At 36.0% G+C, this 13138-nt stretch overlaps 1 protein-coding gene across 1 annotated transcript in view; it reads left to right on the forward strand.

Annotated features, from left to right (window-relative positions):
- The window catches only part of abca2 (ATP-binding cassette, sub-family A (ABC1), member 2), a 59979-nt gene that overhangs the window by 43557 nt on the left and 3284 nt on the right, over nt 1-13138 (forward strand). The window contains exons 25-48 of the mRNA XM_077241049.1: nt 527-693; nt 810-930; nt 1017-1298; nt 2002-2214; nt 3430-3532; nt 3671-3996; nt 4865-5078; nt 6018-6123; nt 6213-6324; nt 6515-6575; nt 7747-7921; nt 8020-8135; nt 8237-8384; nt 9206-9329; nt 9417-9549; nt 9650-9770; nt 9897-10075; nt 10891-11032; nt 11285-11419; nt 11575-11678; nt 11774-11866; nt 11958-12060; nt 12595-12732; nt 12890-13099. Coding sequence (XP_077097164.1) covers nt 527-693; nt 810-930; nt 1017-1298; nt 2002-2214; nt 3430-3532; nt 3671-3996; nt 4865-5078; nt 6018-6123; nt 6213-6324; nt 6515-6575; nt 7747-7921; nt 8020-8135; nt 8237-8384; nt 9206-9329; nt 9417-9549; nt 9650-9770; nt 9897-10075; nt 10891-11032; nt 11285-11419; nt 11575-11678; nt 11774-11866; nt 11958-12060; nt 12595-12732; nt 12890-13099 — 3626 coding nt within the window. The remainder of the gene's footprint in view (nt 1-526; nt 694-809; nt 931-1016; nt 1299-2001; nt 2215-3429; nt 3533-3670; nt 3997-4864; nt 5079-6017; nt 6124-6212; nt 6325-6514; nt 6576-7746; nt 7922-8019; nt 8136-8236; nt 8385-9205; nt 9330-9416; nt 9550-9649; nt 9771-9896; nt 10076-10890; nt 11033-11284; nt 11420-11574; nt 11679-11773; nt 11867-11957; nt 12061-12594; nt 12733-12889; nt 13100-13138) is intronic.

Here is a 13138-nt window from a genome sequence, read left to right on the forward strand (position 1 = left end):
ACCAATACTATATTGTCAAGAAATGTACCAAAATTCCGTGATATATTCTAAAATTATGAATCAAGGCTGGTATTAACTAAAACATAAACATTTTTGTTAATTGAAATAAAGCTGATAAATACATATACATATATATATACTATGACAAAACACAAAAAACAATTACAATTAAAATAAAAAGGTAAAACTGAAAATATTAAAATATATAAGCTAATTTAAAAATAAATAAAACTAGTATATAAATAACACTAAAATACTACTGTTATGAATGTATAAAATTGTTTATAATTATATTATCTCAATCTATTTGTAAAGATCTGTTTTACAATGTAAAACACTGAACATTTTTCTGTGAACCTACTATTTGTTGTCTCCGTTTTATCTCTGTAAATTTTATATGATTCTTCTGTTCCTCCTTTCATTGTTTGATGTTTTAAAATATCAAAAAAGCAGCAAAAATATCTTCTAGTTCTTCTTCTGCTCTTTCATCTGCCGTGGGCCAAGTCATGTTTCTGTTTGTTCTCAGGTCAGTCTCCATCCTCTTCGATATCTCCATGTTCAGAGAGCAGAGTGACACAGTTCATCCGTCAGTATGTTGCCTCCTGCCTGCTGGTGTCTGACTCCAACACTGAGCTCTCTTATGTCCTACCGTCAGAAGCTGTCAAGAAAGGCTGTTTTGAGAGACTGTTTCAGGTACACTCTAACAATGTTTTAAGACAGTTGGAAAGACACAGTTTGATATCATCAAATATTCATTTGAATATGAAGCATTTGCTGATGGGCACATATGTTGGGTGAATTTTCTTAAGGCGCTGGAGCAGAGTTTGGACAACTTGGCCTTGACCAGCTTTGGTGTGATGGACACCACACTGGAGGAGGTCTTTCTGAAGGTATCAGAAGAGGATCTATCACTAGAGAACAGCGATGCAGGTTAGATGTTGAAGAGTGCTGTAGCAATGCATCTAAAGCCATGAGATTTGATTCATATTTCACATCTCTCTCTTTTTCTCTGTCAGATATGAAGGACTCTCCCGGTGGAGCGTCAGCTGGGAAGCCCTCTAATCTTTTAGGAAGGCCACAGTGTGAGGGGGCACCAGCTGCTGCCGTGATCCGGCCAGAGGTGGAGCTCAGTAACCTGATGATGTGCTCCAGACTGAGCCCAAGCCAAGCGTCCCTACAGTCCGGCTCTTCTCTGGGCTCAGTGAGAGGGGATGAAGGGGGCCTCTATTCTGACTTCTATGGAGACTACTGCCCTCTGTTTGACAATGTCCAGGATCCTGACTCGGCCAGTCTCCGAGGTGAGGAAAATAGCATAATAATATTTATTTATAATAATAATTATTTATTATTATTATTATTATTATTATGCGATTACATTTTTTTTCTTTTTATGTAACACATTTATTCAGTTTGACAATGTAACTGTTTCATGGTCTGTGTGATTTCAAAAAAAAAAAAAAGTTCCATTTATTTAGAGCCCTGATTATTGATAATTATTGTTGTTATTCAGTGTGATTTAATTATTTATGTTATTAACACATTTATTCACTTTGACATTGTAACTGTTTCATGGTAATTTCTAAAAAAAACTGAACATTCATAGCTGATTAGAACTAATAATTAGAAACAAATTATTAACATAATTAAACAATTATTTAGCTTTGTCGGCTTCTTTTTTTAAAATTACAGAAAAGTTTTAATTTACATTTTATTTAATATTTTAAAATGTTTAATTGAATGAGAGACCTAATTATTAATATTTTCTTCATTTGTAGCTCAGTTAGTGGTTGTGTTGTTAGAAGCTTATCAGAAAATAGTTCTTTTTGTGGTTCTATCTTTTTCTATGGCTTTTAGAAAGAACATTTTGTCTATTGCTGTTTGTGGCTTCTGGACACATAAAGCTGAAGTCTTTCTGAGACAAGTGCATCTCTGAAGGGCCTGGAGGTAACAGATAAAGTGCTTACCTACCGCTCAGTGTACCATATACCCTCTGTGTTCCAGATGAAGAGTCCTCTCCAGAGACACCAATACTGGACGGCCAAGGCAGCTTTAAGCTTGAGGGCTCGTGGCTGAAACTTCGGCAGTTTCACGGGCTGATAGTGAAAAGGTTTCACTGTGCGAAGAGGAACACCAAGGGCATTCTCTCACAGATCCTGCTGCCTGCTTTCTTCGTCTGTGTGGCCATGACTGTAGCTCTATCTGTGCCTGAGATTGGTAAGAAAGACACAGGGCACCTTGTAATTTTATATAAAGGACAATGGTTACAGGAATTGATTATTGTTTGGCTTTGGAAAAACTCACATATATTGTTAAAGGATTAGTTCACTCCAGAATAAAAATTTCCTGGTCATTTACTCACCCCCATGTCATCCAAGATGTTCACGTCTTTCTTTCTTCAGTCGAAAATAAATTAAGGTTTTTGAGGAAAACACTCCAGGATTTTCTGCATATAGTGGACTTCAACGGGGACCAATTGGTTGAAAGTCCAAATTGCAGTTTCGGTGCAGCTTCAAAAGGTTCTACATGATCCCAGCCGAGGAATAATGGTCTTATCTAGAGAAACAATGTCATTTTCGTAAAAAAACAAACATTACTTTTTAACCACAAATGCTCGTCTTGCACTAGCTCTCATTCATGCATTACGTAATCACGTTTGAAAGGTCACACGTTTTATGTTTTAATGTTAATGTATCTAAAATCAATAAAGAAAGTGTTGAAAATGTTTCATATCAAGGTATTTAACATTATACAGCACTATATAATCAGTGTTGTTGGAATTTCAAGGGGAAAATATCGAATAATCTACCAATTGAAAGTTTTGATAAAAAATGACAGTAAAGACAATTATGATGTTAAAATAGAATTCTTTTTCAAATAAATGTTGTTCTTTTTAACATTTTTGAACACAAAGAAAACCTGAAAAAATGTATCAGCTTCCACAAAAATATTTAATAGGCAAATAAACTGAAAATAAAATAAAAACAGTTTTTAAAATTGATAGTAATAAGAAATATTTCTTGTTTCATATGACATTGAAGACTGGAGTAATGGCTGCTAAAAATTCAGCTTTACCATTACAGGAATTATTTACATTTTAAAATATATTAAAATAGAAAATAGTTGTTTCAAACGTTCACATTATTTAACAATATTCAAAATTGTAATAATATTTCACAATATAGTATGCCTGTTTTTACTATAGTTTTGATCAAATAAATGTAGCCTTGGTGAGCATTAAATGCTTTCCAAAAGAAAGAACCACTAACTTTTTTTTAAACTATTTTACGGGGCAATTTGATTTTGAATATATCATTATGGAGATTAATTTAATGATTTAATCAGAGCATTTGTTATCTGGCACTAAAATGATGCAGATCTTAATAAGGCTTGAGTGAAGGCTATTCTGATGGTCTCTCTTTGGTTCTGTAGGTGACCTTCCTCCCCTGATTCTGTCCCCATCTCAGTATCACAACTACACACAGCCTCGTGGAAACTTCATCCCTTATGCCAATGAAAACAGACTTCAGTACAGGTCAGCCACAAGGTTATTGTACAGTAAAATAACATTTTAAATATCTAAAGACTTCTTTGTTGCTGATTGTATTTAAAGTAAAATGAAGACACGCACACATCGTCTCTCTCAATCCTTCTCAATCTTTGTTTGCTTCAGGAGTAAACTTTCTCCAGACGCAGGCCCACAGCGGATTGTTAACACCCTGCGTCTACCCTCTGGAGTTGGTGCAACTTGTGTACTGAAAACTCCCTTCAACAGCACTCTGGACCAACTGGCTCAAACTCTGAATCCATATGCCAACAACTCCAAAACCCTAGCAGCCCGCTACTTTGACTCTATGTGCCTGGATTCCTTCACACAGGGTGTGCCTTTATCAAATTTTGTGCCCCCGCCACCCTCTCCTGCCCCCTCTGATGACCCGGAGGCACATTTTGAAGATGGCCTTTGGAACTACACTGCCGCTCCTCCTACTACTGTCCGAGGTCAGAGTTTACAGAGTATATGATTCAATATGCATCTACATGTTAGCAATTTTATCATTTAAAACAACTGCTTCCTATTTTAAAACCATTTTAAAATAGAATTTGTATTCCTGTGATGCAAAGCTGAATTTTCCTTTAGAAATCAGTCTAATATGCTGATTTGCTGCTCAAAAAACATTTCTTGTTATTAGCAATGTTTAAAACATTCTTTGGTGGTTTATTTTTTTGTTTTTGTTGTTGGTGTTTTTTGTTGTTGTTGTTGTTGTTGTTAAAACCGTGATTCATTTTTCAGGATTCTTTGCTTAATGGAAAGTTCAAAAGAACAGCATTTATTTGAAATATAAGTACTTTGTAAAATTAGAAATGTTATAATTAATAAATTAATTTTTACTAAATTAACTTTCACCATTGATCAATTTAATTTGGTTTAATTGTAAAAATTTTCATTAAATATTAAAGGGATAATTCACCCCAAAATGAAAATTGTTCCAAACCGGTATAATGTTCTTTATTTTTGGGTGAAGTATTCTATTAATATTAGATGCCATTTTAGTTATGTTTAGTAAAATTTTCAAAAATAAATGAATATGATGAAATATTGACAAAATAAACTATAAAAATTTAACACTGATCGGCAGCCCAAAAATATAAAAGAGAAATAGTGATTCATACTGAAAGTTATGAAACTTTGGAGAGAAATGACTGAAAATAATTTCGGTGCTGCATACCTGCCTGCTAATGCTAAAAATTAATATTTTATTTTCCTTGCGTAATGAACATTGTTCTGAAACATCCTGTGTGCCGACTCTCTTTTTCCATGAAGCTGTGAAATATGTATTCTTCCTCTCACCCTGCTGTGTTCCCACAGAGATGGCGACGTCTTCCCCCACGCTGCCCTTGACCATCCGAGAGCCGGTGCGCTGTATCTGCTCCATGCAGGGCACAGGCTTCTCCTGCCCCAGTGGAGTCGGGGGCCGACCGCCCCTCATGAAGGTAGTAACCGGAGACATCTTGGTGGACATCACAGGTCGCAACGTCTCCGAATATCTCCTGTACACCTCTGATCGTCTCAGATTACACAGGTAATCTTCTGAAAGGGTGTCGAAATGTTATTTATTTTCCAGTATTGTCAAAGTATTTTACACCACAGACATAGCAATTTAGACCTTTAGTTGTAACAGGGAGATATAGAATTAAGATGGCTGTTTTTTGCTTCTGTACCTTTAAGAGTTATATATAAACACCCTCTTTAAATGTGAAACCCTTACTCTAAATTTGTGAGTTTGCAACGAGGTCCAATTTTCAGTCCAGTTTTTTAATGAACGTCTTTGCAATGCAAGCAAAGTGACTGAGCAGGCCAAGTTGTTGAATACTGAATATGTTGTAATATGGTACAATATCGTTGCACATTTGTAAATATGCTTGTGTATTTATCCTTATGACATCACTGCAAACCATTGGTTTCTGGATGAGCAGTTTGTGCATTTCAGTTTCGATAAATTTACTTTTTGGACTGGTTGGATCAGGATGTTGTTTATATAGTGTATTGAACACTTTTATTTCTAGACATCAAGGAAAATTATTTTTTTTTAAAAATCAAAATATGACTCCTTTAAAGTCTTGATGTAACAGAAGTAGCAACAGAACTTTTCTTCCATATTGTGAGTGACGTACATCTGAGTCAAATGGATTATCAAAAAATAAAAATAAAAATAGGGCGGTCTTGGTTCAATCTAACAGTTGTTGATTGGATGGAGGCAAGAAATCTGAATGCGTGTTTGAGGTCAATTAAGAAAAGAGTGGCATTTAGCTGGACTAAATTATTGTACAAGTTTTGGTCAAAATTACATTGTCAAAACATTTTATTATTACTTTTTTTATTTTTTTTATGAAACATGCATGGATGAATTGTTCACAATAAGACAGATGAATTTCTATTTCAGGCCAATTCTCATCCATTTTTTTTTTTTACCCCTCAAACTCAAGAAAAGTGTGTGGGTTTTTTTTTTCTTATCCTGTAGATATGGAGGCTTTACTGTAGGAAACATTCAGAAATCTGTCCCAGCATCTTTCGGGAGAAAAGCGCAACCTATGGTGCGCAAAATAGCAGTGAGGCGATCCTCACAGGCAAGTCAGAGCATCTTTACCCTTTATACCGAATCGTTTTTAAAACTAATATTTTATCATAGGTTTAATGTTTTTGTCTTGAACTGCAGGTGCTTTACAATAACAAAGGGTATCACAGTATGCCCACTTACCTAAATGTCCTCAACAATGCCATCCTCAGAGCCAATCTGCCCAGTAGTAAAGGAAACCCTGCTGCATACGGTGAGTTCACTGGCTGAATTAGCTGTTAGTGTTTATGTAGAAACACTGATTGAAAACTTTGATTGGCTGTGTTCTTTCTCTGTAATTGTGCGTGTTTTACTGACTTTTTTAAGTCATCTTAATTCTGTTGGTTTTTGTCATATAGATTGTTTAGTTGCACTAAAATTCGCGTATATGCTCACATTCACAGGCATCACAGTTACCAATCATCCCATGAACAGAACCAGTGCCAGTCTTTCTTTGGATTATCTGTAAGTCTTACTTTCCTCTCTGCTTCCTGTTCCAAACCTTTGACACTCATTGATTATTATTTTTTTATTATTGGTTTATTTTAAGTCGGCATGAATTGGAAGTGATAGACCTTTCTTCCCTATTGTGACGTATAGCCAAGAGAACAGCTTCTCAAACTAAAAAAAAAGACGTGACTTTATTTTTGTCCATCGAGAGTTGATTGGATCGTTGGATGATTGTGGTTTGCTATTGTTGTGATCTCATGTGAGTGACAGGTTGTTCGTGCCAGTAAACACGTCATCAGAGAAGAGAAGAGATGACAGAGAGAGTGGGAGGGAAAGTTATTTTGATTAAAGAATATTAGGGCATATGGATTAAAAAAATGTGATGTGCACAGATAAATTATTTAACAAACAATGATAAATAGAATCAGTACAAAAAAACATTCCAGCCAAAGAGCTGAAAAATATGCATTGTACATTGTACATTGTACATTGAATATTGCATATGCTTATTTCCATCTTAGGTCCCTAAAAAGGCTTTTCTTGAAAAAATACTACCAGCCCTACAAACTACCAACCCTTCTTACTTTTGGTTTACACTTTTCACTAACTTAATATACCCATACATACATATTCGCACAAAAAAAGTACCTAAATACCTAAAATCCCGACCTTGGCAACATATCCATCTTATTTTTCAACACTTCCGATTTCTTAGCCGCTATAGAGAAATAACGAGAAGAATGTATCATAGTGCAGTAAACTGTAAAACTGTTTGTGCTACAAACTAGCATCTTTATAATGATGACAATATTAAAATAATATGGTAAACCAGTTTGCATGTCGGCTGTATTGTACAGCTAAAAATAACTGGAAGGGAATGACACCGGAAGCCAGGCGCATTCAAATTACAAATGGCTGCACCCGTGCTTACCTGAAAAATAAGGTGGATTGATGAAACTGATTAAATCAATAATTTATTACAATTTTAATTGTGTACAGCTCTGGTTTCTCTTAAGCCAGTGCTAGCTTTACAATCACACTGTAAAAGGCTTTGTCAGGCACTGCTTTTTTTTTTGTTTATTTCAGTTGGCAATATGTTCCGGAGTTGAGAGCCAGCCCTTTACAGAAAAATAGCTCTTTTAAAAAGCTCTTACTGATTTAATATCTGCTCTCCATCTCCTTCTAGGCTCCAGGGCACTGATGTGGTTATTGCCATCTTCATCATAGTAGCCATGTCCTTTGTCCCAGCGAGTTTCGTGGTCTTCCTGGTAGCAGAAAAATCCACCAAGGCCAAACACCTTCAGTTTGTCAGCGGATGTGACCCTGTCACTTACTGGCTAGCAAACTACATATGGGACATGGTAGGGTGAAGAAGACATTGTGTGGTATTCACAAACAAGAACAGTCCTGAGGGCTAAATTGGTTTACACACATATTTCTTTTGTCCTTTCTTCGCTAGCTGAACTACCTGGTTCCAGCCACATGCTGTGTCCTAATTCTGTTTGTGTTCGACCTTCCTGCATACACGTCACCTACGAATTTCCCAGCAGTGCTTTCTCTCTTCCTCCTTTATGGGTAAGCTCTTACTGCATGAAGACTTTAACTCAGACATTGAGTGACATAATTTTTTTTTAAATCCCAAATAAAATGTGACATTTCCCTTTCTCTCTTTCTAGCTGGTCTATAACCCCCATCATGTATCCAGCCTCTTTCTGGTTTGAGGTGCCGAGCACAGCTTATGTTTTCCTCATAGTCATTAATCTCTTCATTGGCATCACAGCCACGGTGGCCACTTTCCTCCTACAGCTCTTTGAGCATGACAAGGTACATCAGAGAGAGAAATTGTTTTGCATCATACATTTTTATCACTCGTGGCATGTCACTCGTGGAGTTTATTAACTGGTGTCATTTAGCTTTTTTTAGAAGCAATAGTAAGACACAAATTCCATTTAGACTGTGAATGATTAAATATGTTAGGTAAAATATTATGTAACTTAAAATGAACATAATCAAATGTCTGTAGAAAGAAAATCTCCTAAATGTCTGATTTTTGGCTAATTTACTTAATGTCATTTCTCAAAGTGTAAAAATTTGCATTCTCAAAACATTTCCTGTAAATGAAGATTATCAGCCCCTTTCCTTTGCTGAATTTAATTATATTTAATAAGTAAATCTAAATACCCTGTAAATAAATCAAATTGAGTTATATGTATCTAAATATATCTAAATGTATATTTTTATATACATTTCTATTTCTCATATTTATTTATTGACTGGTCATTCAGATAAATAATTCCAAATAAATTAATATAATCCATCAAGTGTGTAAATATAATGTTTATATTAAATAAAATATTTGTTTTCTCTGTAGGCAAGCTGCAAATATAAAACTATTTGCAAATGTATTTTTTACTCTTTTTTTTGTAAAAAAAACAACTTTTTTTTACCCATTCGGCAATGGGGTTGGGGTGTATTTGCACTTTTTTTTTTGTGCTGTTTTCCTTTTGAATTTTTTTAATTGGCCATTTTAATTTCATTTTAAATCCCACCTAGATGTTCTTGACCTTCCGTCATATCTAATGTTTAATATCATATAATAGTGTAGCATTTTATCACTAATATGTTTTTTTTCTTTTACCTCACAGGATCTGAAGTTGGTAAACAGCTATCTGAAGTCTTGTTTTCTTATCTTTCCCAACTATAACCTTGGTCATGGATTGATGGAGATGGCCTATAATGAGTATATCAATGAGTATTACGCCAAGATAGGTGTGTTTGTGTGTTCCCCATCTCAGGGCACTGTTGAGGACTTTTCTTACCTTTTTCAAATGGTTAAATGCCTTCTCTTCCCTGCAGGCCAGTTTGATAAGGTGAAGTCTCCATTTGAATGGGACATTGTGACACGGGGACTGGTGGCAATGACCATTGAGGGTTTCGTTGGCTTTCTTATTACAATTCTGTGCCAGTACAACTTCCTCAGGAAAGCCCAGTGAGTGTGTGATTGTATACAATGTGTGTGTCTGTGTGTGTGTCTTTGACAGTTGAAAATGAAAAAGTTCTAAAGGTCACTGTTTCCATGTGATTTCAAGGAGAGTGCCTGTCAGCAGTCAGCCGGTTGAGGACGATGATGTTGATGTGGCCTGTGAGAGACGCCGAGTGCTGAGGGGAGATGCTGACAATGACATGCTGAAGATCGACAACCTAACCAAGGTCAGGAACTCCATGACACTTTAAAAACTTCCCCTTTAACCTGTCTGATTAGACCTGAACCCATCGTTCTGATGTTCTTAGAGCCTGCGTAGAGTTCTTAGAAATTGCACATGCGTCTCCCTACAGGTGTACAAGTCTCGTAAGATGGGCCGGATCCTGGCAGTGGACCGTTTGTGTCTGGGGGTCCGTCCTGGGGAATGCTTCGGGCTGCTGGGAGTGAACGGAGCAGGAAAGACCACCACCTTCAAAATGCTGACAGGAGACGAGAGCACAACGGGGGGAGAGGCCTTTATCCAGGGACACAGGTGCTACATTCAGAACACCTCTGATGTCATGGCAGGTTTTTTTTTTGTGGAAAAATATAGAATATAACTTAAACTACGTTAATAAACCAATCATTTATCTATAAAACAAGAAGAAGTGATTTGCCCATGAGTAAGAAAAGTGAAACTTAATTCAAACAAGTCTCATCTTATAAAATTTTATTCATTCAATTCATTTTTTAAAAATTGACCTATTTATTGTAAGGAAGATTTGATGTTAGCATGTTGCTATGCTAACGACACTATTGAATGTTCTCCATTTGATTAATTTTCGGTATTGAAAATACAAGGTATTTTTTGATAGAATATAGCATATGTCTTAAATTAAGTTGATAGGTTTTATGCTTTTGGTAAATCTTTAAGCATAAACCTCCAATATTTAATATTGTTTAATTTAAGTTTAAAACAAGAAGAATACTTTGCCATCACATAAATAAATAATATTTTAATAATTAAAAATATATATTGTAAATTTATTTTCAAAATATATTCTTGTACAAAACATTTAAATAAAATTGTAATAATATTTCACAAAATTACTCTTTTTACTGAATTTTCATCAAATGAATGCAGCCTTTGGTGACCATAAGAAATTTCTTTGAAAATCATAAAAAAAAAAACATAATTAGTTCAATTTTTTGACCACCAGTGTAGGAGGATGGATGGTAAATGGATGGATAGATTTCTGTGTTGTTGCTTTAAAGCTTTTTTATGTTTTGTTATTTAATTCATGTTGTATATTTGCTGCTAGTGTAAATGGCTTAGTCAGTATGAGCAAGTCTTTCATTAACCTGCAGTATCTTGCGGGAGCTTTTATGCGTGCAGCAGAGCATCGGTTACTGCCCCCAGTTTGACGCTCTGTTTGATGACCTGACTGCTCGAGAACATCTGGAGATGTACACACGCCTCCGCGGCATCCCATGGAAAGATGAGGAACGGGTGAGCACAGACACACACACACTCTGTGCAGTCACACAGCATTCTGTAAATGGTTGTCATGCACTTATCAGTGATAGTCAAGTATGGATAAGAGCTTCTGAAAGCTCTCTTGAAAACGGCTTGAAAAAGCACTTAGCAATCTATAAATGTTAACTGCAGTTTATTGTTAGATTTGTCCTTACTGTCGAAAGTTTTTCCCACCACCTTTTTACAGTAACTCACTCTCATTTGCTCTCACTTTGTGTCCTGAAGGTGGTTCAGTGGGCTCTGGAGAAGTTGGAGTTGTCCAAGTATGCTGACAAACCTGCCGGCACCTACAGTGGAGGCAACAAACGCAAACTCTCTACAGCTATTGCTCTGATTGGATACCCTTCACTCATCTTTCTGGTTAGATATGCCTGTTACTCTTCCCGTAACATTCTCCACTCTCACTGCAAAAATCTTTTTCTTAATCAGTTTGTCTTGTTTTTTTTTTAAATTGCTACTGAGCTGTGTTTAATTACCCTGAGCAGGTCTAAACATGATCTTGTTTGTCATTATAGGATGAGCCCACCACAGGTATGGACCCAAAGGCTCGTCGGTTCTTATGGAACCTGATTCTTGACATCATCAAGACCGGACGTTCTGTTGTGTTGACGTCACACAGGTGTGGTAACTCTGGAAATCTTGTTCTCTGTTTTGTATTTAATGTTAATAGCAGTGACCTTTCACTCTCTAATGTACTGTTATGTTTATTTGCAGTATGGAGGAGTGTGAAGCTTTGTGCACTAGACTGGGCATCATGGTTAACGGCAGGTTCAAGTGCTTAGGAAGCATCCAGCATCTCAAAAACAGGTTTGAAAAGACTCATCCACTAAAATGTGGGATTGAGGAGTACAGTGCACTTATACATTTTTGCTACACTGTTCTTATATATTTGTTTCAGATTTGGGGATGGGTACATGATAACAGTACGCACTAAGACCACCGCTAGCGTCAAGGAAGTGATACGTTTTTTCAACAGGAATTTTCCAGAGGCCATCCTAAAGGTGCATCAAATGGTTAATATTCAGTACTGAATATAGAATATATTTTGAATTAAGTTGAATTTGTACCTTTATTGACAATTTTTTAAGCATAGAACGAAAATAAATGATTTTTTGACATATTGAAGGGAAGTTTTGTATACATTTGTGTATAAATTTGTGTGTGTGTGTATATGTGTGTATATATATATATATATATATATATATATATACATATATACACACACATACATACACATATATACACACACACACACACACACACACTGGAAACTAATTTATATTTTTTTGCATTTGCTATACATCAGCTCAAATTTCTCCAAAACAGATGGGCGTAGTATACAAGTGCCTCTATGTTATCACTTTGGATTGTAATATATTAGACACTGAGTTTTCATATTTGTAGAAGTTTGTAAGCAGCTCTCACAAGGTGTTTATGTGCAAGGCTGACAAAACTTAGTATACATGTGCGTGTATTTTGAGCTTGCTTCGCTTTGCAGTAAAAATTGTAAACTTCTGCGTATTCCTTTACCTAAGGAGCGGCACCACACGAAGATTCAGTACCAGCTGAAGTCAGAGAACATCTCTCTGGCTCAGGTCTTTAGCAAAATGGAGCAGGTGGTAGAGGTGCTGAGTATCGAGGATTATTCTGTCAGCCAGACAACCCTGGACAACGTAAGTATATCTCAATGAAATGGTATAGTAATAGTGAAAGAGTAAAGTAATGAAAGTGAATAAACGGTAGTTTCTTCGACTGACTGCTGGTCAAAATCCAAAAGCTGCATATACTGTAACAAGAAAAAGTAGTAATATCCTATTTTTCTTTTCTTAGGTCTTTGTTAACTTTGCAAAAAAGCAAAGTGATAACTTAGAACAGCAGGAAAGTTCCCCATCTAGTGCTGGTCAGTCGCCACTGCAGCGGCTGCTAAGCATCCTCAGGCCTCGTCTTGCTAACACAGAACTCAACGCTCTTGTAAGTGAAGAGCCAGATGAACTTGAGAGTGATGATGACGAAGGATTGATCAGCTTTGAGGAAGAGAGGGTAAGACTTGGGACACGCAATATAAAAAACAATATTTCA

Source organism: Siphateles boraxobius, unplaced genomic scaffold (assembly GCF_051911475.1).
Source record: "Siphateles boraxobius isolate OS27281-9 unplaced genomic scaffold, OSU_SipBor_1 24, whole genome shotgun sequence".
Lineage (NCBI taxonomy): Eukaryota > Metazoa > Chordata > Actinopteri > Cypriniformes > Leuciscidae > Siphateles > Siphateles boraxobius.